Source organism: Sylvia atricapilla, chromosome 10, assembly GCF_009819655.1.
Source record: "Sylvia atricapilla isolate bSylAtr1 chromosome 10, bSylAtr1.pri, whole genome shotgun sequence".
In the NCBI taxonomy this organism is placed as follows: domain Eukaryota; kingdom Metazoa; phylum Chordata; class Aves; order Passeriformes; family Sylviidae; genus Sylvia; species Sylvia atricapilla.
Window position 1 is genome coordinate 24175621 of NC_089149.1, and position 27900 is coordinate 24203520.

Sequence of the window (27900 nt, forward strand, 5' to 3'; positions counted from 1 at the left end):
TCTGCCATGAGGTGCTCCAGAAGGGGCACAAAACCTGCACAGATGGAGGCAGGAGTGAGGATACGGAGAGAAACAGCCCTGGAGCCACCAGGGTCAAGGAAAGAGGGGCAGGTGGTGCTCCAGGCACTGGAGCTGAGATTCCCCTGAAGCCCCTGGAGAGGCGGCTGTGCCCCTGCAGGTCCCTGGGGGAGCAGAGATCCTCCTGCAGCCCTCAGGGCAGAGCACGGGGATGTGCCTGAAGGAGGCTGTGACCCCTTGGGAAGAGTGTGAGGGATCCTCCCCCCGAGAGGGAAGGAGCAGCAGAGACAAGATGCAGTGGTGTGATGAAGTGACCCCCACCTCCATTCCCTGTCCCCCCGTGCAGCCATGGGGAGAAGGGAGTGAAGGTGTGACTGGCTGGCCAGGGAAAGAGAGAAGGGTTTTTTAAAGATTTGTATTTATTTCTCATTATCCTACTCTGAATTGATTTGCAATAAATTAAGCTAATTTCCTCAAGCTGTGTCTCCTTTGCTGTGAAAGTAACCGGTGAGTGAACTCTCCCTGCCCTTATCTCAACCCAAGAGCTTTTCATTGTATTTTCTCTCCCCTGTCCAGCTGAGGAGGGCAGGGACAGAGAGCTTTGGTGGGTCAGCAGGGTCAGCCCAGCACAAGAACAGTTTAACAGGGTCTATTTAGACCTCACTGTAAGCCGAGGGTTGCAGAAATATTTTTTTACCCTTTAATCTCATATGGACAACTGATTACTCAAAATTCTTGCCAGTAGCAGGTTTTTTTATAGGTTGAACCTCAGTTCATCAGATACTGCTCATGTCACATTAGAGAAGTCCTTCTTAAATCAGGCCAAGCCTTCACAGATGGAAAAAAAAATTGAGGCTACTCACAAAACTTAAGAATGCTTCAGGAATAAGTAAGCATTGTTTTAGGCTGCCTGTTGGTATAGCTACAGGTAATTCAGTTAGTAATTATTTCTGGATTTTCTAGGCAAAACTTTAAAAACTGGTCTTAAGATCTCCACTTCCTTCAGTTTGGAGATCTTGCTGTGTTAACTTTATATTATATGGTTCATATTACATGTCAGGTGGTTTTTGTACGTGCAGCCTTTTCCTTTTTCACGGCAGTCTCTCGCGTACAAAGTCACTGTTCTGTGGGAGCACTGACAGAGGTGTCACAGATTTACTCCCCAGACTGCAGGCACCACTCACCTGGGCTGAGCAAGGGCACAAGGGTGCCACTGTTTGCTCTGGTACCTGAGTGGGCACAGCAGAGCTGGCTGCAGCCAGGCAGCAGCACCAGCAACCAGAAGCCAGGACACATCAGGCTGCCTCAGGCAGGCTGGGCAGGGTGGGCAGTGCCTGTGGCATCTTGGCCTGGCCGTGGAACCCGGGCTGGGGGGAGCCCAAATCACTGAGCCTGTGATTTGCCACCCCACATCTGGGGTGAGACACGGTGCCCATGTCCAGGGTCCTGCATCAAGGCTTCTGTCCCAGGTGCTGGTCTGGCAGCACCATGTGTATGGCTTGAACCGGCCTAAGGCATTCCCTAGGATGGATTATTCCCAATTTTCCTGCTCTTCCTCATCTTGTCGCAGCTTGAGCTTGAAGAATATGTGCGCCTTGTTTATCCTAGAAAGCCTGTTTGTACCTGCTTTTACTGATTTAAAATGTCCAGTCTCAAATTAATTTCAGAGGGTGTTAGGACTTCTGAAGGATAAAAAACTGGTCCAGGGGCTCCATTTACATTCACTGAAGCTTGAGTCTATTCGGTGGCACAGAAAGCAGAACTGCCTGCAACACCTTGCCAGGAGAAAAAGCACAGATGAAAGGAGGAATCACAGAACTAAGGATTTTACATTTCCATTGCACTTTGATGTTCAGCTCTCGCTCCCCTCCCTCCCTGAAGGAAGCCAACACCGCCGTGTGTGACTACAGCCTTCTAAGTGCTTGAATCTGCCTCCAGGCGTTCTCCTCCCAGTCCTCCTGGCCACATTTGAAAGATCATCTGCCTCCCCAGCCTCTGTTCGTGAGTGATGAGGACCAACGCCAAAGGGAGAGCAAGGGCATCCCAATGGCAATTTTATCCACTGGAAATCGTACATGAGGCTTTCAAAACGGGCCAGCAAGAGGAGATTAATAATAGGTCAGAATGTAACGATCAAGCGGATCAAAGAAGTGTGAGAAAGCAACTCAGACATCTTTTTAGAGGCAGAGAACCCTGCAGGAAAGGAAGGATGAAGGCACAGATACCTCAGCAGAGTTTCTTGGCACTGCGCTGTTATACATTCCCTTGAGATAGCACGGCTTACATAGTATCGCTGTGGAGAGAAAAAATATTCCAGCGGGGATATTTGCTGAATAGTCCTGGAGTGTTTCCATCCCCGACGTGTTAAAAATCCAGCAAAAGATAAATAATAAGTCCTTAAACGAGATTTTTATTAAATTACGTAGTTTGTATTCTTTGGATTGTTCAGCTTTTAGTTTGCATCTGGATCATGTTTCCTAGTTTTTTGTCTTAATGAAGCACTAAAAAATAATTCAAAGTAGTGTTTTTGTGCAACAAGAATATCCTCAAGAATAGCACTATAATTAAAATATCAGAGATAAGGAGGTTTGCAAATAAAGGCAGGTTTGATAACACAGAGGTGTGGCACTCCTCTGAAATGTGTTGCCAGGCTTCAGCCATCTGTCCTGGCTGTTATGGAAGGTTTTTGTCCTTGTAACACAATGGGGCTAGTTGTTGTTGAAAAGAGACATGCAGGCAGCTTGAATAATTAATTCTTTCAAAGCAGAAGCCACACAAGGCCAGTAGTGAACAGAGGAAAAACACAGAGGAGAAAAAGTTTTGAGCAGTGTGGCCTAAGGACACCTTGTTTTACAGCCTGCGAGGAGGTAACCTCAAGGTGTGGCATTTTTTTCTCCTTGGCAGAAAAGTCCTCCTGAGACTCCGTAATCGGGGAGAATATTATCTGAGAAGCTTTGTGGGACTGTTTGTCCTTCATGGAGCATCTGTGGGCAATTACTGGGAGATGTGTTAAACTGCTACCAGCGCTCTGCCGAAGGGGAAGGAGTCTGCTCTGGATGCTCCCCAGCTCCCAGGTGAGTTTCATGGAAGAACAGCCAGGTTTAAAGAATCTACGAGAAAAACTGAGGCACGGTGGAGAGATAATGATGTTCCTTGGCTGCATGCATCACCACACGCTGTCAGCCAGACTCTGGTGCGAGGGACACTCGGGGACAGTTGTGACAGACGGATTCCTAATTATATAAATTTCTTGTCTTAGTGAAATACCTGAACAGGACCCCCTACTGCCTGCCTGAGAACAACTGCTAGTGCCCGACAGTAATGCTAGTGCATTTAAGTCAGTCACTACGTCCTTGATTGATAATTCTGTTTTCAATTGAAAAAAACCCAAAACATATATATGTATGTGTGTATATATGTACGTATGTCATCCTTGCATATAGAAGAGTTATAAGTAATAACTCTTAAGCAGAACAATAAAAATAAGTAGAACATCCACACCACTAAACAGAGTTTTGTGGGGAAAGGAAACTACTTTATGTTACTGCATGTGTCTTGGCTCACTGGGAAAACACTACAAAATTTATGTGCTTACAATTATCATTAAAGCCTAATTTTTGGCAGGTTTAACTACTACCTTCTCTTTCCATTTATTTTTAAGTGAGTCGTGAGTTCGTGAATGTGCCAGTTTGATGGCCCCAAAGACAGAGAGCGGCTGTTTGCCTATAAAGGCAATATATTTACAACATTCACTTCTACAAACTGCTCCCAAAAGAGCGCTTCAGTGGCACACTTGAGGGGCTAACAAGAGGATCAGTAATGTAAAACCCCCGTCAACTTGCCAAGATTACTAATGAGGCTGCAATTTGCCAGAGAGAGGTTGCAACTGTAATGGGTTTTGTAGTCTATTCCTTTTGCTAGAGGGGCATTGTAACAGCTCCTGCAGGCTTCCGAGTCGCTTCCAGTCTTCCAAGTGTTCCCGAAAATTGTGTAACTTTGTTAGTGATGTCCTTAAATCCTTGAGTCACAACTCCAGTAACTAAATCCCTGCTTACAAAACTACATGAAAACTTTTGAAAATCAGACTGATTCTGATATTTTTGCAGACTGGGCAATTTTTGCTTGTATCCTCAAGACATCCCTAGTTTACTAACAATCCTTCATCAGAATTATTTTAATATCCAATAATACAATTGTTATCATATTATTCAGAAGCCCTGGGTAGATCAGTGTTTGCAAACTGACAAGTAAAGGATGATGGTCCTTTAGTAACTTGTAGGAAACGCAGTACAACCTGTGCTCAAAGTCTGAGAAAAGAGAAGTGAGAGTCCTGGCTGCTGCAGACCTTGGAAACTGCTAAGTCACAGGATAAACAAGAGAGGAGGCGCTAGCTCGCCCCGATCCGGAACAGGAGCGTATCCTGGGTCTGGATGTCCCAGACTGGCCCCCCCACGCAGTCTGGTGTCCCCAGAGCAGCCTAGAGAAGCCCTGAATAGAAATCCCGGGCGTGAAACAAAGATGGGCGTGAAACAAACATACCATGAACTGCAGTAATTTTGGGATTGATTTTATACAGCAGTGTAGAGTTTTGCTCGCTCTGAGCTGTGGCGCTCACCCACCCCTCCATCTCTCCATCCCTCCATCCCTCCATCCCTCCATCCCTCCATCCCTCCATCCCTCCATCCCTCCATCTCTCCATCTCTCCATCCCACCATCCCTCCATCCCTCCATCCCTCCATCTCTCCATCCCTCCATCTCTCCATCCCTCCATCTCTCCATCCCTCTATCCCTCTATCCCTCCATCCCTCCATCCCTCCATCCCTCCATCCCTCCATCCCTTCATCCCTCCATCTCTCTGACCCTCTATCCCTCCATCTCTCCATCTCTCCATCTCTCCATCCCTCCATCCCTCCATCCCTCCATCTCTCCATCTCTCCATCCCTCCATCCCTCCATCCCTCCATCCCTCTGTCCCTCCATCTCTCCATCCCTCCATCCCTCCATCCCTCCATCTCTCTATCCCTCTATCCCTCCATCCCTCCATCCCTCCATCCCTCCATCCCTTCATCCCTCCATCTCTCTGACCCTCTATCCCTCCATCTCTCCATCTCTCCATCTCTCCATCCCTCCATCCCTCCATCCCTCCATCCCTCCGTCCCTCCATCCCTCCATCCCTCTATCCCTCTATCCCTCCATCCCTCCATCCCTCCATCTCTCCATCCCTCCATCCCTCCATCGCTCCATCTCTCCATCCCTCCATCTCTCCATCTCTCCATCCCTCCATCTCTCCATCCCTCCATCCCTCCATCCCTCTATCCCTCCATCTCCCCATCCCTCCGTCCCTCCATCCCTCCATCCCTCCATCCCTCCATCTCTCCATCCCTCCATCTCTCTATCCCTCTATCCCTCCATCCCTCCATCCCTCCATCCCTCCATCCCTCCATCCCTTCATCCCTCCATCTCTCTGACCCTCTATCCCTCCATCCCTCCGTCCCTCCATCCCTCCATCCCTCCATCCCTCCATCTCTCCATCCCTCCATCCCTCCATCGCTCCATCTCTCCATCTCTCCATCCCTCCATCCCTCCATCCCTCCATCTCTCCATCCCTCCATCCCTCCATCCCTCTATCCCTCTATCCCTCCATCCCTCTATCCCTCCATCCCTCCATCCCTCTATCCCTCCATCCCTCCATCTCTCCATCCCTCCATCTCTCCATCCCTCCATCCCTCCATCCCTCCATCTCTCCATCCCTCCCGTGGCTCCTGCCGTGCCCCGATCCCGCCTGAGCCTCGGGCGGAGCGCGGGCGCCACCTGCCGCTGGCTGCGGGCACTGCGGGGACCCCGAGCGCCGCGATAAACCGGCTGCGATAAACCGCCTGGGATAAACCGCCTGGGATAAACCGCCTGGGATAAACCGGCCGCGATAAACCGCCTGGGATAAACCGGCCGCGATAAACCGCCTGGGATAAACCGGCTGCCATAAACCGCCTGGGATAAACCGGCTGCCATAAACCGGCTGCGATAAACCGGCTGGGATAAACCGGCTGGGATAAACCGGCTGTGATCACCGCTGTGTTAAACGGGCTGGGATAACCCGGCTGCTATAAACCGACTGCCATAAACCGGCTGGGGTAAACCGGCTGCGAGCCCTGCAGGACCTGGCGCTGCTGCTCAGGGCTTTGCCCGCATTGTAGAAGTAGCCGGGGTGAGTGTTTCTCCCGGGCCTGGAGCGGGGGACGCGGAGCCGGGTCTGGCGGCGGAAGGGGTTAAAGCCGCCCAGCCCCAGACACGCGTGCTGAGCCTTAAACCGCGACCCGCAGCAGAATGGGACCATCCCGGTGCCGAACGAAACCAGAAGTGAGCCTCTTGCACCGCTCTGACGGGTGATCAGACACAAAAGAGCACTTGGCCGCTGCTGAGGGTGTTTCGGAAAGGTGCCAGAACGGGATTACGGCAAGGAAGGCAGATGCTCGGTGTCCCAGCCACAGCCGTAAGGCTCCTGGCTCCGGTGTAGCGCTCGCTGGTGCCCGTCTCTCTGAGGCTGTTCTCCCTTCGTGAGACCTGAATTTTTGAGCCATGTGACGGCAAAAAGGCGCTTTTCAGAGGTGCTTTGGGGGCTGGGCTGTCCCGCAGCTCTCGCTGACACCGCTGAACAGTCTCACCCTGTCCCCTGTCAGCAAGGCTGTTTTTCCACATCTAGAGCGAGATCAATACTCTGCTTCCTAGAAATCAAGCCCAGCTTAAAAGGTATTTTTTGAATGAGAAGGTCTGAGCAGCAGGCAGGTTAGACAGGTATTGTGTTATAGTTGAGCACAAACCAGGGATTTGTATGGGGCAGACAAGGTAACTTTGCTAGGAAGATTCCTGGAAGCTGGTTAAGTCACCCATCTCAGGGAGACTCGGAAGGTGGCCCAGCCTCCCTCCTGCTGGGCTCGGATAGTAATGACCCCTGGTTTGAAACCCAGCCGCACTTGGGTCCTGAGAGACGGACACCAAGGTGCATTCCAAATGTCACCAGCAGGCTCCACATTACCTGCTCCAGCTTTTGAACTAAACCTTGTTTTTGTCAAGGGATTGGACCTAAGGTCAATTCCATCCTCATTTACTTGTTGAGTGTGACAGAAGAGTGGTGAAGAGCAATCTCACTCTGAGTGTTATTCGCGGGGCAAGAAACCGAAACCAGCTGTTATTCACATCCTCATGAACAACAGAGGGCAACTGCACAAACCACAACATGAATATCTAGAGAGAACAACTTCAGACAGATTCCCCTCTTGCTTACTTTCATTTTATGATGCTTATTTTTCATTGAGGTTGAATAAACATTCACTCTTTCCCCTCCCCAAATGAAATAAAAGCAGATCTTTCACAGGGAATACACCTAATGTTTTCATGTGCGGTCCCACTTGGATTAAATGAAATAGGCAAACAGAACTCCAAAAATAATTCCTATTCATCAGGAAATGAAATCCTTCCTTGTTTTCGTCAATGAAGGGGTAGTAAGGATGGAAGAAAGGAATGTGAGCAAGTAAAAAGAAGATATGGTTTTTAATTTTAAGTCTGAAGAATAGTAACTCTCTCATACCTCAGCAAGGCTATGAAAAGACATCACTGCTGCAGTCTCTGGGTCCGTCACTATTCTGTATATGGCCTTAAATTCTTGTTGCAGAGGTTTTGCTGTTATTCATTATTGGGGTTTTTTTGGTGGCTTTTTTAATTTTTTTTTTTTTTACCAGTGACATAATCCTGCTCAAAATTTTCAGTGTGCACATAAAAAGCATATCAGAGATAAAAGCACCCATGCTCTCAACAATGGTGAAGTCAAAAAGGAGTGGCAATTGTGGTCTTTTGATGTTTCAATTTTGGTTGCTGCTAAGCTTCAGCTGGAGAGTGGTTAGCTGGGGAGAGGTGGTGTTGCAGAGAGCAAGGAAGTGCCCAATCAATGTATTACAGAATGGAAAGTGATTTTTTTTTTTTCCATTTTTAAGGTATGGAGCTGACTCAGAATTGAGACTAATTAGCATTTTAAGAGCCATCTTCATGCATAAAGTCCTTGCTTTGGAAGGAAGTGAAATAATCCTAAATTTTTTTTTAGAAAGACCTTTTTATTGCAGATTCCATATTTCAACAAAAGATGAGGAGAAAGACAAATATCCTGCAAGATAACTGTTGGGGATGGGGCGATGGAAACCAAGATAATTGAATCAGAAAAAGTGGCAGAAAAATTAAAGTAGAAAAAAGCTGAAAGAGGTGGACTAGGGGCAGCGTATGTTCTGCTGTATTTGTTATTTTGTTATTTACAGCAACATAGAATTTAGAGTAACTTATGTTAGAAGGGACCAGAAAAGGTCTCTAGTCAAAATTCCTACTGAAAGCAGGATCAGCAATGAGCTCAGAGTAGCCAGGGCTTTAGGCACTTAGGTTGTGAAAACCTCCAAGGATGGAGATTACACATCCAGCATCTCTGGACAACCTGCTCTGATGCTTGAGTGTCCTCATGGAGAAAAAAAAAAAAAAAAAAAAAAAAAAAAAAGCTTATATCAGGTAAGACCTTTTTAAAATACAGTTTGTCTGTCAATTTTTTCCTCTCATCAGGTACTACTGTGAAGAGCTTGGCTTTTCTTTCTTGGTAATCTCCCCTCAAAGCCTCTCTCAGGCTAAATGAGCTCCGTTTGTTCAGTTTCCTCTTTATGGGGTGAATGTCCCAGCCCCTGTCCATCTTGGTGGCCATTCACTGAACTTGCTGCAATTATCAACTGCGTCATTGTCAAATGCATGGAATATGAGTCTAATGTAATGGAGTTCTTAGACAATCAGTATTTTAGGAGAGGCAAGACTAGGAACACACCTTATACGATTTATTGTCATCTCAATAATCAGAAGAAATGCTCTGTGTACTGTTTGAATGTCATCCGCCTCTCACTGTGTAGGATCTGGATACCAGCTTTTGTAGGTTCTGTCTCCAATGAATGCAACATCTGTCCCAGGGCCATCATGAAAACTGGTGTGCTTACAGAACATTTCAGGCCAAAGCCGGCTGTACTCTGTAAAAGACTTGTCAGAAACAAGAGCACCATTTGATCAACTGGCTCAGAAGTGGGGTATGCAAAATGGTGGTGGGTGGGAGAACAAAGCCTCCTTTGAGCTGGCATATTATGAATTTTTCAAGGTAACAGGCAGGAGATCTCAGTCACCCACTCTCTCCCTGCTCCAATGAGCTCCTTGCTGCCTGTACCCTTCCCAGTGTTGCTCAGCATTTGATCTGTCTAGGAGTAAACGTGTCAGTTTGAAGAGACTGCATGTTGCAGGTAGCTCCATGCTACTGTAGTGGAATAGGTTTTTCCCACTCTGTTTTAAATTTCTGTTGCATCTTGCCCCATGAGGCAGCACTTTGCAACCAATTCACAAGTCGGTGTGCTCCTGATAGAGGTCATGTGGTTGTCTGTTTTGAGTCAGAAGGATACAGGGCCTGGCTCACCACCCAGCAAAGCCATACAGGTGTTTGTGGCCTGGAGCAATGCACAGCCTGGGCTGGAGATGCCTTCCCCAGTTATAGGCTTGGTGTGCAGGTTTCTCATGCAGTACAGAAAAATATCTGTACGAGGTGGGAAATGAACTAACACAATAGAGTCAATGCACTTCCCTCTGCTTTCATCTCCCCTGTAGCCTGGAATCGTCCTGGAAAATTAGGATGCACTGAGAAAGGCAGTGGATTTCAGGATAAGGGGCCATAAGGGATGCATATTTTCCATTTCACCAGCTCTGTAAAGATGTTTTCCCTGAAAGTCATTGTAGGGAATGCAAGAGTAGACTTGCAAACTTGAGATTGCGAATGATGCTGCAGCCAAGAGAGGTTTTTTTGCACTGGTGTATGGTCTACAGCCAGAGCAATAGGGGACTGGAAATTTTTGGAAGCCACATTGCTTGTTAATTCTTAAAGGATGTATGAATATCAGACGTGAGGAGCTCTAGTCAAGAGTATTCATTCCGGCAGTTAAATCTTTTCAAGGCAACTGGGAAGACACTTTGCAAAAAACCCTCACGAAACCAAACAAATACCACACAAACAAACCCTTCCTTCCAGGATAGGGTTTCTTCTTGGGAAATATCTGCTCTTGAGTGCTTACCCTGTTTTGCAACAAATGTAATTTGCATGTTTTTCAGAAGAGTGCATGATTTAAATTTTTTGATGGATTCCTGGGTATCAAATACCAAATTAAACATCTGTTTTATTTCAGATGAATCTCCTGCTATTCCAGGTTTTGTTTGCCTCTGCAGCCCCACACCTTTGGTGTTCCGTATCATACATTTCTCTCCTTAGTATGCTGAGACATTCTTCTGGACGATACAAATAATTACATCCTGCTGCTTGGCACATCTGCTTATGAGAAGAAAAACTGTTTTCTGCATGATCAGCTCTGCTGCAGTAAACAATGTCAGATGCTTATTGCGAAATAGCAACAAATTCTGGCTGAACTTGCAGCAGCACATACTTGAAGGCATCAAAGTACTCTTGGAAGAACTTTCCACTCTGTGTGGATGTCTGGGAGACACTATTTTATATCAGTGTCTTGATTTAATCCAGCTTCTTATCCATAATTTCACATGTCATACAAATAGGAGGTGCTTTTAAAAATAACTTTGTCACTTTTAGACCTGCCAGAACTCTCCAAGTCATGGCTATGAGGAAGCCCCTTCCCTCTTGACTCCCTGTCGGTGTATATTTTCAAACTTCTCTAAAATTACACTTTACAAGCCCGTTTTGGATTCAACACACACCTTTGAACAAAAGTGAGAAGCAGCAACTACCTCTTGCAACTGCAGCTCTGAGTTGCAGGTGGCAGCTCCACAGACTGCAGTGGAATTACCTCAGATTTGGACTGACCAAAGAATCAAAGATACTGCTTTGGGCAACTAAGCTGCACATGAACAACTAAACATCAGCTCTTTTCCTGCTGGGGCTCGGTGTTCATCTGCCTTTGGAGAAATGTGGAGAGACAGAGCTTGATTTTTCAGCTGAATAATCTCTGTTGGGTTTGTTTCCTCAAGTCAATGCAAAACCGAGGCAATACAGTCTCATGACTGAAAGAAAATGCCTGCATTCACTCCAAGATGGGACATGGAAGCAGCCAAAACCTCAAAAAGGGGTACCAGCACAGCCACTGTACTCTTACAACAGTTATACTACACTCAGGGAAAGTTTTCTTACTAGTCTTGTCTTTATTTCCACTCAGAGGCTGAGTATCTGGCTTCAAAAGAGTGTGAGAAATTATTGAAGTCAGACATCTGATGTTCAGGGGGGTTTACCACTGAGGAAGGCAATTCTATATATAATTTTTCCCTCTTTCTCCCTCAGTTAATTCCAACAGCACTGAGATACTTTAACACTCCTCCTCACCCAGTTTCTGTTTGTACCAAAAATAAAGCTTTTATTCTTGCTTGTGGGGAGGTTAAGCATTTGCTATTTACAAGTGGTGTGTGGAGGAAAGATGGACCTGGGTTTTTTTTTTTATGTCATTTGATGGGAACATGCAGTACATGCATTTTAATTAGGAAAAAATATTACTTGTAAATGAATTAGGCCTAAATTAATACAAAAGTTATCACCTGGAAGGCAAGAACTTAGATGGTGCAGCAGCAGATAATCTTTGTAAAGGTATTTTTTTAGTTTGTGGAGAGCTCTTTAACAGAGAAGGTTTTGTTTTTTGTTACCCTTAACCTGGCCCCTTTTTCCCTTGCAGAAAGAGTTCCAAAATCCAGAAGAATAATCCCACAGCACCACACAGTAAATTCAAGCCAAACAACATTTGCTCTGCTGGAGCACATAGCTACAAGTGTTTCATTTCCAAGCTGTAAAGTCTATCCATAGCCCTCCAGTGAGAAAGAACAGCCAGATTATAAACTCAGTGCTGTTCCCTATCAGCAGACCCCATTAATAGATCCCATTAAGCTTCCGGCAGAAAGTAATAAACACACCCATAACCTCACTAACTCCCCTCTAGCCTTTGCCAAACTACCAAAATACTTCTGAAAATAAAAAAAAAAAATCCCCCAGTCTTGCAGAGCTCAGTAACCACAATTCCTTCCGGCTGAAGCTTTTGGGTACATCTCCTCACTTTTAAAATAATGTTTGGGTAGCTATAACAATGACAGAACTCAACCTCTGACTTGACAGTTGTGTCAGGAGGCATCTCACCCAGGTAAACTGTTCAAGGGGAAGTCGAATGTTTCTTGCTAGTGCTGCAATTGAGCAGCAATCTTATTAATTCTGCCCAAGACATTGTTTAGAAGGCACAAAGAGGCACTGCTATAACAATACAGTTAAGAGTGAAGAAAAAATTTCATGTGATGGTGGAATCTTGATATCACAGACATTTGAAAGAAGAATGTCTACTTTTATAAAAAGTTATGATGGGAAATCTAATCTCATGATTAAAAACAAAATCTCGATTCGTATTTGATATTCTTGATGCTCCTTTTTTCTTCTCTTTTAAAAAAATTTACTTATTATGTATTTGTCTCTGTATAGAAATGAAAAAATGTTCTGTTTTTAAGTGACACCATTTAAGATTCAGTTTCTAAAAGAAAGAATTTAGAAAGTATATTATATTATATTAATTATATTTATTATTATGTATTATTATAGTCCCAGCATTTAGTGATCACATCCAGACAGCATTTGAATATTCATTTGTAGAATGGTGAGGAATGGCAAAGGAAAGGATTCTTGACTGCTTGTGAGAATAAAGTATGATGACTTATTCCTCACACTTGAATTTAAATGTCAGAAGAGACTTTGTCCAAACTGTTACTCACTGCAGTTAAACACAGACGCACAAAAGAAATACTTTGATTCTATGAGGGTTTTTTAATTAGAACTTGAATTTTGAGCACTGATTGTTATGAAGGGATCTGACATTACTGTAAATGCAGCATCCACGTGCTCACAGACATACTGGAATGAATTGAGCCAAACTAACCACCTGTGGCTCCTGTTGAAATATGAAGTCCTGTCTCCCCAGGAGAAGGTTGTGCAAACTGAGCAGCTAATAAAAAAATCTTTCCTCTTCAAACAGGAATCATCCCGGAATGATTTTTCCTGACACCACTACTATCAGTTATTTGCATTTCGTAACTTCATTTGCTCAAAACTATAATTACTCTACTTTTTCTGATCCAAAACCCATTTTTTATCTCAGCTTTATTCAAGCAAAATTCTAACTGCAGCCACAAAGAAAGATAAAACTTGGCCTACATTTTCTGCAAATACATTTGTTATTTGAGTTGCACACAGAGAGCTTTAAATTCCAGAAAAATCAGGCCTTGCCAAATGTAGTAGATGGCCTGGAACAATATGAGTAAGTGACTGCAAACATGCTGCATTCTGAATAGTGAAAATGTGGTTTTCGCATTGCAATTCACTTGGGAGAGAACCCAAGTGAAACCAAAAGAAAAATCACAGATAAGACCAACTTAATGATGTCAGTGCTCCCATGCACAGGCATATTGGCCCCGGCTGCCACTGAGAATGCTGATCAAAGAAGTCAAAAGGATTTCAAGAGGGGAAAAAATGCAAATAGTTCTACACCCTCTGCCGTTCAATATGTTGCTCTGATAGGTTGTTACCACAGTGTCAAGATTTTTCCAAATACTTAAGCACTCTTCCATTATCGAAATAGAAAATATCTGTGACAGATGCCAACTCTGGAAGATGCACCCCAGCACAGTTTATTAAAAATAGAGTCTAGAAGTTAACATTAGGTCCTTCTCCCCGCTCCTTCCTAAGATGTAAAAAATAAGAAAAGGAAAGAGGGGGCAGATGTTCATTTGGTACTTCAGGAGCCCAGTTTTCATGCACTCACTGAGTAGCATCGGCTCAGTGGTGCTCCAGCTGACAGTGGCCATAATACACAGGCAAAAGTGAGGCACCTATGGACGAGCAGAGCAGCCCTGTGCAGCAGTCCCACACGAGTATGTGCAGAAAACCCCCGGAGTCCTGGAGGATATCAAATGGAGCACAAATCAGAATGCGACTTCACAAGAGCAACTGTGACTGCAAACCACATTTGTGTTCATGGAAGAACAGTGAGCAAACCAAGAGAAGCCTTTTAGTCTTCTGTTGGCAGCTGGGAGGTGACACGTGGAATAGAATATTTCATTTTGGACTCCACTACGGGGAAGACAGAGAGAGAACAGCTCAGCAGAGAGCCACCAAGGAAATTTGAGAGCTGTGGAGTGTGAGAAGGGACAGAAGCTGAGCTTTCTCGTGCAGATGGGGGAGAGGAGCTAAGTGCTGTCTTCAGGGGGGTACAGAGAACACGAAGCCACCTTCTGAAGGCTGCACATGGAAAGGATGGGAGGCAAAAGTTACAAGGTGAAGCAAGGGAAATTCCAACTGGATAAACAGAAAGACACTCGGTAGTGAGGGTGGTTAAGACTGGAACAGATATCCCAGAGTTCTGGATGGCTGCAGACATGCAGGCATTGCTTCCAACCAAAGTTTTCTCTGAGTATGAAACTCAAGAAGTCTCCTACAGCAAAGGACTGCCCTGTGTCAGTCTGGGCCTCAGAGAGACTTGGCCTGTGTGGTTTTTCTCAGGAAGAAAGCGCTGTCTCAGTGATTATTCTACACTACTCATCAGAAGACAGGAAGCTGGGACCACTAACAGAGAAGAGATCTGTTGAAAGACTGGATCTTATACGATCTCATGTCATGCAGACCTGGAGTCAGCAGACTTCACCATGAAGGGGACCACTTCAGCAATTCTGCAGACAACAGGGCTGGCAGAGGGGCAGTTCCCCCTTCCCCCATGGCATCTCTCTGCATGGATCCTTGCTAGTCACATTTGGTGTGAAGGGCATAATTTTGCTTTGCTGGGAAAGCTTTGAGTCTTTCATGTGTGTTGAGTGGCTGGGGAGAGTCTTACAGCTAATACAGGCAGGCGTTCCTTAGAGCAGCACTTCGCTGAAAGCAAGTACATTTTGGCACAATCTTCACTAAAAAACCAATCTCTCTTCTCCTTCCCCCAGCCCCAGTGGGAATATCTGATTATAGCCTTTTCACTCAAATTCCACACAGCTCCTCTTTCTTGAGGCCTTTCACACAAAAGACTCACAAAGAGCAGACAGGCACCATTGTATCCGTGTGTTCCATGGCAACGTTTTAGCCCTCTAAGAGTTTGCAGCGAACCCAAATGATGTTTCTGTTCTTTATTAATGATATTTCCCAGCTGTTTCTGGTTGACAAAGAGAAGTCTGGTCCTTCTTTGTTACAGGCTGTGCCCTGGCACTTGAGGCAGCCCCGGGAGGGCTCACACAGAGCTCTGTAACTCAGGCAGCAGGAGCACAGCCCCAGTGCAGGCTGCAGACACACACAGCTTCAGCCTGCGGGTATCAAAGTACTGCACATCTGTGTCTTGTGCTCATATAATGAGAAGTTTTATCATACCTGCGCACAAAATATTTGTCTACAGCACTGAAATACAGAAGTACCTCAAGGTTCTGCCCTTTTTTTTTTCTAACAGCGGCTAGTTCTTCACCCTTTCTCTCTTAGGACATATTTTCCTTTTAGGACTTGCTTTTCATTCCCTTCAGTAAAGTTTTCATATCATCTTTCTTCTTCATGCAGTCATTATCTCCTTCTTATCCTGACATGTACATTATGCAAACATTCACACAAGCCCTGCTCTGAATATATTACTGCCTTCTCTGCAGCGATTCCAGAGGGGGCTGTGGGTTTGTACAGGAGCACAGTGCAAGGCCCAGTGCTTACTACTCTCTACCTTAAGATCCTTTGGATCTTTATCTCTTTTTGTAGTAGATTCTATCTGCATTTATTCCCAATTATTATTTGTCCCAATGCCTGTGACAGTTTTTGGCTATCCACAGGTTTTGCCTTTTCCATCTTGGCATCCCCTGAGCAGGAATTACTTTATCTGATACACCAGTTGCTAAGTGTATTGACCATGGAAGCTCTGCAATTCTTTTCACAGTTTAGTTTTTAATTGAAAGAAATACCAAGCAGATGATAACAGCAGAAGGCACTCACTTACCCTATGACAATGCAGGAGATGGCAGTTCCCAAAAAGGCGTAGGTTAAAATTGATCCTAAGTTACGAAAAAAATGTCTCTGGGGAGGAAAGATTAAAAGAAAGTCCTTTGTTGTATAGTAAATAAACCAGCATTCAGACCAAGTAGAAACACATCTGGAAGTGCCATTTGTTACAACACATTTCTTGTATAGAAGATGGAGCAATACTGGAAAGTACAACTTAAAGGCGTTTATTTTTTTCCCCCTGGTGGAATGCCATCAAAGTTCCCTCTTTTTTATGTATCTGGCCAAATGTTTCAGAATCAGAGCATAAGCTCACCTTGGAAATACCTGATGCAAATGGTATCACAACCCCATCCCTTGAGCAAAGTCCTGATCAGGCAGGACATGAAACACAGGCTGTTCCTGCCTGCAGCTCACAGCATTCCAAGTGAATGAAAACAGGGTGGCCTAAGTGCTATAAACTGCACCATCAGATCTTTGCACAGGGACAGAAGGAGAGCAGAATGAGGGCCACGAATCATTCATTTTAATCCGCTCTTGCCAAGTTCTTCCCAGGCAATAAAACTGTTAGCTGACTGTCCTCTGTCACTGGGCTGTTGGCTCTGCAGAGCAGCAGCCACACTCAGTCCCTTTTGTCACATGAGGAAAAGACACATACCTTCTTCAAACTGTATCCAGCATGAAATATAATGGGTGGCAGCAAAATGTTGAAGAAGATGGAAGGATCAAAGGTCATCTGTTAGAAAGGACAAAAGAGAGGTAAGGACAAATAAAGCAGCATTTCATTTGATATGATAGTTTTTAATTGTATCTTCTTATCAGGACTTGATCTCAGGCTCACCTCCACCGTTTGTGGGATTATTCTGAGTAGGTTTTTTGCAAGTATAAATGTGTAGCTCCTTACATCTTACAGATGCAGATTACTACTTGACAAGTATTCCTTCAAGAAGGAAATCAGTCATCTGCTACATTACACAATAAAAGCAGCATACCTGTGACAGCAGCTGCCCTCCCACACATCCAACTTGACAGTCCCATGACATAACTCCTGGCTCAGACATGGATCTCCTGGTCACTTTCAGGAAAGACACATCAGCAGTGCTGTGCCTCAATTCCCCATGTACAGAAGGGTGATAAAAGGCCTACTCCACCAAAACAAATGTAACATTTCCTTTGAAGGAAATTATTTATAAAATAGCCATCAAAAGTTTTAAAGTAATGCTAGAATGAAGAAATGCACTGATCTTATTGGCCTTCAACTTCTGGCACAGAGAAAGACCAAGGACATTGCTCAGCCATTGCAATTTATTACAAAAAAGCTTTCCATAGAAGAGAATTCTCTTTAAAATAACGGTGTTGCTGGAGACAAACCCCCCCAAATTAAATAAGCCTGTGTAGTGCTTAGTGTTCTGTCAGTGGGCTATATTATATCAATACTCTTCAGAGACAGGAGGTAATTAGTGCAAAGGCTTGCAGCTCCTTTGTTCACATGAAGAGATATTTTAAGACTACAGTATTCTAGATTATTTTCCTTCAAAAGAGTAAGACTTGCCTACAAAATTACTTCTGCCTTCTTACTAACAGACAGCTTGATTCACTAAACAGGAAGTGAGAGCAGAGACTTTTTTCCATCCTGCTCACTTTGAATTACAAAGCTAAAACATCTAGCTAAATAACCTGCCAGCAACATTCGCTGTGCTGGCACCATCACTGAAAACCTGATGGAAAATGGATCTTCTTCATTTATGAACCAACATTCTCAAATGCTAATTCTGGAATTAATTCAGCAGATATGTTAAAATATCTTTTCTGTGGGCATCAGAAATCCTGACTGCATGTTTTATTATTCAAAATCAAGTTCTGAAGAATACATGTTTGTAAGTCATGGCACAATCTATTGTCTCTGGTAAAAGGCACTAAGTAAACGCTTTTAGTGCAGTCAAAAGGGAATTGCAGTTGTACAAAGCCCAGAGCATGGTGTGATCATGCTTTCTGTTTTTTACATTTGTGCTTTTGCCAGTCAGAAAGGCTGCCAGGCATTGTTATTGTCTCCTAAATGCAGCTGGATTCATCCCCCTTTCCTTTTTAATTTATTTTCTTTTCAAGAGGGCATCTGCCAGGTAATTTTGAAGGAAAAACAACTGAAAATCCAGGCAGACTGAGGTCTCTCCGATAATTCAGAGGAACTAAATTCACAGTTAAGAGCCTTCCAGCAAAGTGAGACTATGGAAACAAGATTGGGCAGTTCTCTGTAAGGGCAAGAGAAATTTCTGTGCAAGTCATTGCTCCTGCTTTCTCCTAAGTCAGCTTCAGAGCCAGGTCTGATAAAGCTGATCAGATTTAATGAATTAGTACATACGTCCTGGAAACTAAACTTGCACTTTGACCAAGATAAAGCTGCAAATGCAACCAAGTAGCAGGGAAAAGGATGGAGATTCAGCAAAACCTCATCAGTCTGACTGCCACAGTATTTTCCTGTCTCCACCCACCACAACTCTAATGGTCCTTGACAGTCTAGTTCCTTCTGAGAAGGGCAAGTCTGGCAGCAACAGCAGACAGGCACACAATGGTGCTGCATCAGCAAGAAATTTGAGCAGATGGTAAAATCCTAATTCTGCTGAGCTCCCCAATGTACATTCTGAGCATAACTTAAAAGTTTTCCTAGCAGTAACCATATAATATGCAGGATCATGTATTACTGTGCTAGACAAACAATAATACTTGGAAAAAAGCAAAATAATACATTGCAATATTGTAAAAAAGCCATTGGTAAAGGTTTAGGAGCTTCATGTGAATACACAAGGTATTTGAGCACAAAATGCAGGTTTTTAAAAGTGCCTCTGCACTCCAGTGTTCTTCAAATGGCTGCCATTAAAAACAACAAAAAAAAGTGAACATTATAAGAAGCAAATATTACATGGGCAGGGAAAGACTATAGTAACAAAGTAATTTTTTTTTTATGCATGGAAAAAAGAAAAGGTATGACATTGTGAAAGACTGTAAATTTTCTCCCACACTTCCCTTTTTGTGTCCAGCCTGAATTGCCTCAGTGCTGTCTCCCCATGGCAGTGAAGACCCTACTGAGGACCACTGCAGGAGTGGAAGAATGTACGAGAATGCTGTGATGAATTTAAGTGTACATTCAGTACATATTTAACAAGTTTGTGTTTTGAAAAATGTTTAGAGTTTGCAGTTTCCTGTGTTATCCACAGGAGGTAACCTCCCCTTGCATTATCCTGCCAGAGCAAGTCACTTTGAAGACAGATGAAAAATGAAGGTATCAGTGGCATTTATAAAGGCTTAGTGGCAATGAATCCAAGGTAACACTGTGCAATGACAGTGTCTGCAGGAGCTGGGACTGTCATTTGGAACTGCTCAGGCCACATTGTGGAGTGCACAGTCAGCTTGGAGATAAATGATGGTCAGGGTTGTACCACACTTCCTTTCCTTTACTGCTCTTCTTCCTCACCTGCCTTGCCCACTCTTAATTCAGGATAGACTCTCTGTCTCATTTTAACTTGAAGCTTGTTTTCCTCTCACAAGCGTGAAAATAAATATCTGACAGAGTTCAGAGCAAAAAATAAGATAGGTTTTACCTTTTGAAGCATTGCATTGCCCTGGTGACCATTGACATTGTGGTGGCTGATCTCTCTTTTGTACTGATATTCGTAGACCTGATTAGTTATATTAATAAGCAGAGTGGATGGCCCAGATTTCAGCTTTTCACATTCATAAACAGTGCCACTTTCAACATCTGGTGATTTTGTCACATACCGTATAATTAATCCCATTACAAGGCCTGGAGAATAAAGAAAAAAAGAAAAATGAAAGATAATCTAGTACTTTTAAGCATTTGATGCCACACATTTAGAGAAAAAAAAAATAGCTATGCCAAAGCTAAGATACCTCTCAGTGTTTCTCCATTTACAGAACACGTCCCAACACTTCATGGATGACCACAAAATATTCTTCCAAAATGGTAATTTCATTACAATGCAATGTTGGTTTGACATGTGCACAGTCGTGCTGCTGTTTTTCTGATCCTGTTGCTGGCATAATAATTAACTGGGTTTTCTCATCCACTGCATTTTCAATAGTTATTTAGACCAGGGAAATGTCTGCACAACACATGTGCTGAACAGAGCATATAAACATCAGCTGTGCTGTTGGGTATTTTACACACTTCATTTGTGGGGACAAAACTCTGACACATCCTCAGGCACATTCTGCTTTCTGTAGAAAACTGCGTTTTTGAGACTGTATAAACATAGAAAAATAAAACCAAGAAGAAGGGAAAGGAACAATAAGACTCTCTACAATTGTGGGCTCTTACCTAAGACAGATATTTTGTTTCCCTTTACAATTAACAGAAAGCAAAATGTACTGCAGCCATCCTCTGGATGGTATGGCTCTTTTTTTTTGGCTCTAGTGGGAGGCTGCATGTTTGCTTTTGGAGAGGTAATATTTAGCTAGATAACATTACTGAGATTATTTCCTCCCTCAGAGACTTTGATTTGGTTTCAAATTTAATTTCCATACTTCTTTTATGTCCTGTATGCTTTAAGTCCCATGTATAGAACAAACAGCTTTACAGTTACTAATTATTAACACATTCATAAAGTGCTAAGAATGCTCAGATGAAATATTGATGGAAGACACCCAAACATCTAGATAGATATACTGACTATTAAAAGATAAGAAAGAAATTAAATTACATGAAATATCAGAGAAGCATCTGCAAAATAGGATGTTACAGTTTTAGTTTGATCCCATAATCAGAAGGCGATACAAGTGATCACAAGGACCTTGAAAAACCCTTGTTAGTGTCACATCTTCTCCTAACAGAGACTCTTGGAACTGCAGATTCCTGGCATACCTGTAAGTCAAGTTTGGAGCTTCTTGGAGTGATGCTGAGTAACAGCTGTATTGCCTGGTTTAGTGTGTGCATGCATCTGTGCTTGTTTAGAACCTATTGTTTACTATGGTTGCTTTCTGTAAATGATAAAGGGTTACAATAAGCTGCAGAAAATCCCAAGACCTCCTTTTAAAGTTACACAGCATTCCTGCAATAAATCAGATAATAAATCTAGCTGCAGTAAAAGGCAGAATCCCTCCGAATGCTAGGGGAAAGTATGGATATGTAAAGGGAAGCAAGCACTGCATGTGCAGCTATGAAATACGACTTCCACAGCCCAGATGGCCAAAATCATGGGTCAGAAACCAGGAAACCATTCATTAGTTAAAACTGTCAGGGTTTTCAGCTTATTTTTACTAGATTTCCTCTAGAAGAATCACATATTTAATTTTTAAATTCAATTTCAAATACATTAAAAATTCAACTTAATTTTATGCTTGAACAAGACTTGATATTTTTCATTTTCTGGAGCAGAAAACTTACAGGTTTTCCTTTACCATGTTTGTCCTTATGACTCAATGATTTAAACTACAGCCTCTGATACACCTCTGTTACCAGGTATTACTTAATCTGCTCAGGTAACAAAAGTATTCTGTAGACATTCACCAAGGCCTGTGCAAGGACACAGGCAGAAAAAGACTATTCGAGAAGTGTTTTAAGCACATTTATTTAAATGCAGCATTGAAACAGAAAAGGATGTCACTAATGTTACACATTTCTTTAAGAAAGTCTCAACTGTACTTTGAAGTTGGATCTTGCAGCAAAATCTCATTTTAACTACAGCTCAGTCTCGCTTCAATAGAAGACAATACAGGTTTTCCAGATTCTTCAGTAGAAGCAGGATAAAATCATTAATAATGGATGTGACCACTGGAAGGATTTTTAAAGTCATTGTGCCAAACTCCTGAGCTAAACAGGACCGTTCTTTCCTCAGGATTTCATCTAGTCATCTGTTAAATGCTTTCCATAGTGATGACACTCAGGGATGCAGTTTTAGTAATGACTTGATTTTTCCAAATATTTAAGATTTTGTTTCAAATTTCTTTGTCTCAAGAATGATGCTCCTCTCTTCACCTCACCGCTACAAAAAGTCAGTTTCTGCCTTAATTGTGATTTTCCCATACTGTCTTCTGAGTCCCAACAACGCTTCTTCATTGTGAACATTGTAATCAGGAATACAGTGAAATACTCTGCTTTACTGAGGCTCAGAGATTCCTGTTTCTGGGACCTGTTCCATCCATTTCTGCCTATGAGAAATAGGGATACTCAGAACACACCAACAAGAAGGCAACGACAATTATTTCACACAAGAGGCATACTGGGTTTAGAAGGTATGAGAACCCTGGCGTTCATCATTAGACACCTCCCCCAGAGCTGACTCCAGGAGTGATTGTGCCTCACTTTCAAACACAGTAAATGGGATCCTCAGAAGGGGCTGCAAAGGGCTGCTGTGAAGTCAGCTTTCCCTCTGCACACCTGTCAAAACCTAAACCTGGCCCCTCAAAACCTGCTGAAACTCCTCTAACCCCTGCAACCCAAAGCCATTTTATGTGAATACTACAATGGCTCTTCTGTCATTCAGCCTTTTCATGTTTTTCTTCCAGTCTGATCAACTAATCCCATGGAGCACAACACTGAAGGCTGGCACATCTGCAACCAGCCTCAGCTCCACCTCGGGGGTACCTCCCACTCCCTAGGGGAGACAATTACTCAAGCTGAGAACAATTTCAATTGAAATTTGGTAATTAACCTCCCATATAAAAGGCACAGCTTGGGATGCCGCTCGTTTGGGTTTTTTGTTGTTGAAGTTCAATTCTGGCTGTCTATTTGCAGGAGTGTTTTAGCTTCTCACTGGGAGCTGAGTGGTGGTACCTCTATGTGAGCCTGATGCCTGAGGGGAGAATGAGGAATTTGGATATTTGCACTCAGTTTGTCACTGTACAGCTCTGGACTATTGCTGCGTTGATGTGAAGGGCCGGGACTTAGCTCTTGTATGGGGAATTTGGTACCTAATGGTTTATGGCTGAGGCATTTAAAGACATCTGGCCTTGCAGGAGGTGGCTACAGGCGTTTTGGTGTTTTATCGGCAGGCAAGTGGCTTTGCTTCCATCAGTGCTGCTGTAGATCATTTCCCACACTATTCCTGAGGGTGCTCTTGTACAGGAAACTCTCCTATCTGGGATACAGGAATCAGGAATTAAGCTGAGTTTGCTATTTGTGGTCTGTTTGTCAAACCCAACTACAACGGGCAGAGAAACTTGCTCTGTGAGACTCAGGAAAACCAAGGAAGGAATGAATGAACAGGTGAGTCTGTGTTCTTCCTCATTGTTTGTGAGTGACTTTTCAGTTTGGTTTCAAAACAAACAAAACAGTTTGACTCTTTAAATACTTTCAAGCTAAATGCCTTGCTATCTCTCTCTCTCTATATATATGCACTTTGTGAAATAATATTGAATTAGTTCTTGTGAATTAATTTGGCATTATTTAAATTTTTTTTTTACTTTGTAGAAAGATATTAAAATTAAATATAGTTATACTTATTGTTGAGCCATTGCTTTGATTAAAAAAAACCCACCTCAGCTATTCAAGTTTCTAAATGAACAGCATGGTTTTCTCTTTTTCTAGCTGGTAGTATTCAGCCTAAAACTGTTTTCCTATGGAGCCTATTAAAAAAAAAGGGAAAAAAAAAAGAAAAGCCAATCCACCCTTTCATTTGTTCTCTACTTTAAATAGAACGTTCTATCAGGCTATGCTCAATTTGTGGCTGTTCAGCACTTTGCAGCAACTGTAAAACTTCCTGTTTTTGACTTTCTGTTTTTTCCCCTGGTGTTCCTCACACTTTGCCTTCCCTGTCATCTCCACTGCTACTTCCCTAAGGGCATAGTTGAGGAATACGGACCCACCTGTCATCCTGTGGGACACACTCTGCAATAAGTGCCTGTATCCTGTCACTTGATGCCAAATTATCAGTTCATTGTATTGCAATCCACATATCCAATAAAGAGCTCAATGGGCTGGGGCAAAGCAAACTGTAAGGACTGGGACCTCTTTTTGTGCAGAAAAGGTAGAAATCAGAGTTTTTGGATAGGGAAGGCAAAACTAAGTGAGGGCAGGACTTGTCCCACTGTCAGTGCTTGGTGTCATGAGGATTTTCTTCCGAAGTTGCTGCCTGTTGATCTGACAACCTCTCTTATGACTTCTGAAATGTCACTTTCTTTTTAATAATGCCATTCTATGGTAGCTATAACTACACACATACCCCAAATTTTGAAGGATAAGAAGCACCTCCTTAGCTTTTTGCATCCTGCAGATAATTTTTTTTTCCCTGTTTGAAGGTTGCCATAAATAATGCAAGACTAAAGAGATAGTTTATTTACAATCATGAGGAATATTTTAATAATTCAAAAGCTCTGTCCTGCCAGAGCACTGATCTTTACCCAATCAAAATAATATCAGCAGGTTATCCTCATAATGCACAGAGTATGTTCTGAGCAGGCAGAAAAACAGAACCAAATGACAAATCTCTAATTCCATACTTTTTTTTGTTTGTTTGTTTTGCATTTGCCCATATTTAATTTCTGTTTTGACTGGCTTTTGTCTAAATCTTCAGAAAATGCCATCAGCTGCACGTGGCAAACAGCACAATGGTGAGAAGGAAGCCACAGCAGCAGAGGCACCCATCTTTTCAAAATCAGTTTGGGGTATTACACTGCCAGAGGATGTGGTGTGCACAGAATGTGTCAGAACAGGCCAGCAGTCAGGTAATGACTGAGCTGTTGGTTCCTGTCTCCCATTCTGACAGTCTGCCCCCCTGTATGGACCTGATGGCAGCAGAGTCAGAGGGAAACAGCACTGAGAGAATGACAAGAGAAAGCATTACACGTGTGTGTACCACTGAACCAGAGAGTACGCAGGGGATAATGCAGAGAGCTCTCCTTCAGAGCCAAATGCAACATGGCAAAACTTCATAAAAGATTAGAGCTAGACACGCAAACCAAAGTTACCCCACAATGACAGCATTGAGAGCAAACTCGAGACACATTCTTCAGTGTGTTTTTCAAAGGCATAGAGCAAAGCCAAGAGAAAGCTCCCGAGATCATTTAAACTTTATTAGACAACATGTCTGTATCCACAAGGCTCCTTAGACTAACAGCTTTGAATGTTGTAAAAACCCAGGCAAAGTGCTTTTGTAAAGATGAAACTGCCCAGCTCTGTCTGAGCCCAGAGGAGGAGAATGCCCATGCTGGGGGGAACCAGCTCCTCACAGCTGCTCCCCTGTCAAGGCAGCCTCTGGCTGCTTCAGGAGAGATGCTGTCACATCATTATTTGACTGTACACTTATGGAGCTGATGGCATTTAATTCAGCACATTTCTGAGCTTTGTCAGCACTTGATCTCAAGTGCCTGATCATAAATATGCAACTAGTCTGATGTTATGCTGGCACTTGAATTTATACTCACCATAAAGCATAGCTCCTCCAGTTTCGTGCAGAAAACGGAATCGATGGTTTTTAAACAACCAAATTGTTAATATTGTAAGAATGAGTAGAAAGTTAAAGATTAGCAGCTCCACAGCTCCCTGATGATAGAAGTGATCTTCATCTTTCACTGACATATATTTCTTCAACTTCTCCATTTCATTCCCTTTCTAGAAAGTATGCAAAAAAAGAAAAAAAAAAAAGAAAAAAAAAATCACAGGAAGGAGAGTTGTCACCTTTAGTACGAAAACTCCAAACACTACAGAAATTCACAGCAAGCACATCTGTTTCATTTGCAGCCTCATGGTAAAGTGCCCCAGCTCAGAATTCAGCTGGATTCTAGTTACAGCTTCCTGTTTCTCTCTTAAAGCTGCCCTGTCTCATTTTTAATGTTACGATTGTGTCGCTGGCCTGCGCTGGCTCTGGCTGTGGATGCACAAACTGCCTCCCAGGATCAGACTCTCCATTTCTAAAATTCTGTTGTAAAACTCAGTGTGTGTTCATTATGCTTTTTTTCATGGCGTTTACAGCCCATCTGAATCCTAGGAGTCCTGTTTTGTCTTCACAGTTTAAGATAGAAAAATATTACGTTAAAAAAAAAGCATAACAACCTTTACTACATTTTGGAAGTTTAACAACCTTTCTTCTTTCCCACGTTTAAATGTAAATCACATAGAATAAAGGTGGCACTTTACTGTGGTGGAAAGACAGAAGAAAACATATCAATGGATAAGGATTTCAAGGTTTAGGCACTTGTATTGATCCTGCCAGAGGACAGAGCTCCATAAAAGCAAGAGTCCAATTACCTGGAATTAGAAGTATTTAAATGCCCATAGTGAACTGAATAAAATGCACTGGAATATACTTTTCATAATTTCTGCTATTCACACATTTTGATTTATTTAATTCCATTAAGGCAGAAACTGGAAAAAGGCAGGATAACTGTTGCAAGATGTTTGTATTTTATACTTGCATTGTCGGGGGAAGTATATAGGAATTAAGTGGTGCAGGACCTTAAGAATACCTTTTGCTTTTATTAATCTGGTGTCATTTGGCACCTACAGGCTATGTAGAGGGGTGCCTCAAATGTTCAGAGCTGTACATGGAGCAGAGATGAAGCGAAAGCTGTGGGTAATAGAAGAGCCTGTATGAAGTGTTTCAGTCCTGTTAGTTTTGTTACACCTGTCTGGACTGGCGTGGCTGTATTATTGTTCTTTGTATGCCATGTGATTTTATTAGAGCTACACAGAGCCAGAAACTTCTTGAGCTAAAGTAAGCCAAATCACCTCTCCAGTGTTTCTTTAGCAAGTTTTTATGTACAGTTATGTTACAGTTTTGTAAAGAAGGATGAGTCTGAGTACATTAGGAGCAGTTCTACTGAGAAAATGACCCCATGGAAAACACACAGAAAAACAGCACGGACTCAGAAAACCTTACCTGGGTTTGCAGTAAGGTCTTACTTGAAAAACTGTTGGCAATGTGATCAGGTAATCTGATTTTTTTTTTTTCCTCAGGTCTTCCACATCATTTCAGGTAAACCTATTTTTAGGGTTATAAAGGGCCTTCAGCAATTTCCCTTTCTAAAAATGGAATAACTTCTCTCCAAGTTTTAGTTGGTTTGCAGGTTACAGAGGAAAACAATCTGTTGCAACAGCTGCATCATATTTCCAATATTGATAACAGATGATAAATTAAGAAGGGAGGGAACTTGATAAAATAGAAAGGTACATTTTGGCTTTAAGAGCAGGCTACCACCAGGTGAATGAAGAAAGTTTTCATGGGGAAGATATTTTGAATATTACTTAACAGGTGAAAGAGACAAAACAAGTGGAAGCTTTTGTGGAAGGCAGTACATCAAGTAATTCTCACAATACTGTGTTCTTATTACAATTAATATTTGCTTCATCTCCTCTGGCATGGAATTTTAATGAACAAGAGGTAGTGGTCTTGTTTTCTGTGTCCACCTTATATACATTTCACCGAGCAATAATCCTTAGCTTGGCAGATGTAGAAGTCTTCTCTCACAGAAACTATACAGATAGAATAGAAAGCAAGAAGAGTCTTGTAAATCAGTAGAGGGATTCTCACCTTTGAAGACAAAGTCAGAAAAGGAGCATAATGTAAAAATTGTAATAAATTATAGTTAGTGGGAATTCCAAGCAAAGATACTATGCTTTAGCACCACTGGCAATTCTACATAGGAAAGATACAGACAAGAGTAAAAGCAAACTTTGAAAACAAGTGCATCTGTATATATAATTAGAAGACCAAGCCAAACCAACTCTGAAACGGAGAAATCAACCACTTTGTGAGTACACAGATAACAAATGTTCTGTCACAGCTCACTTGCCTAAAATCCCCAGACAGACTGGAACAGGATTAGTGGGCTCACACGTGGTTATCCTTCTCTAATCCATTCCAGCCAAGAAGATCTGCC

General features: G+C 42.8%; 1 protein-coding gene and 1 long non-coding RNA gene across 2 annotated transcripts in view; one reads left to right on the plus strand and one right to left on the minus strand.

The window, feature by feature from the left end:
* LOC136365681 (uncharacterized) overlaps positions 1–10510 on the plus strand; it is a 101693-nt gene extending 91183 nt beyond the window's left edge. The window contains exons 4-5 of the long non-coding RNA XR_010744388.1: positions 2923–3092; positions 10256–10510. This is a non-coding gene — a long non-coding RNA (uncharacterized lncRNA). The remainder of the gene's footprint in view (positions 1–2922; positions 3093–10255) is intronic.
* SLC9A9 (solute carrier family 9 member A9) overlaps positions 1–25757 on the minus strand; it is a 175005-nt gene extending 149248 nt beyond the window's left edge. The window contains exons 1-4 of the mRNA XM_066326367.1: positions 25447–25757; positions 19668–19870; positions 16730–16807; positions 16070–16146 (exon numbers count right to left, since the gene is read on the minus strand). Coding sequence (XP_066182464.1) covers positions 16070–16146; positions 16730–16807; positions 19668–19870; positions 25447–25621 — 533 coding nt within the window. The 5' untranslated portion in view covers positions 25622–25757. The remainder of the gene's footprint in view (positions 1–16069; positions 16147–16729; positions 16808–19667; positions 19871–25446) is intronic.
* Between the last annotated feature and the right edge of the window lie 2143 nt (positions 25758–27900).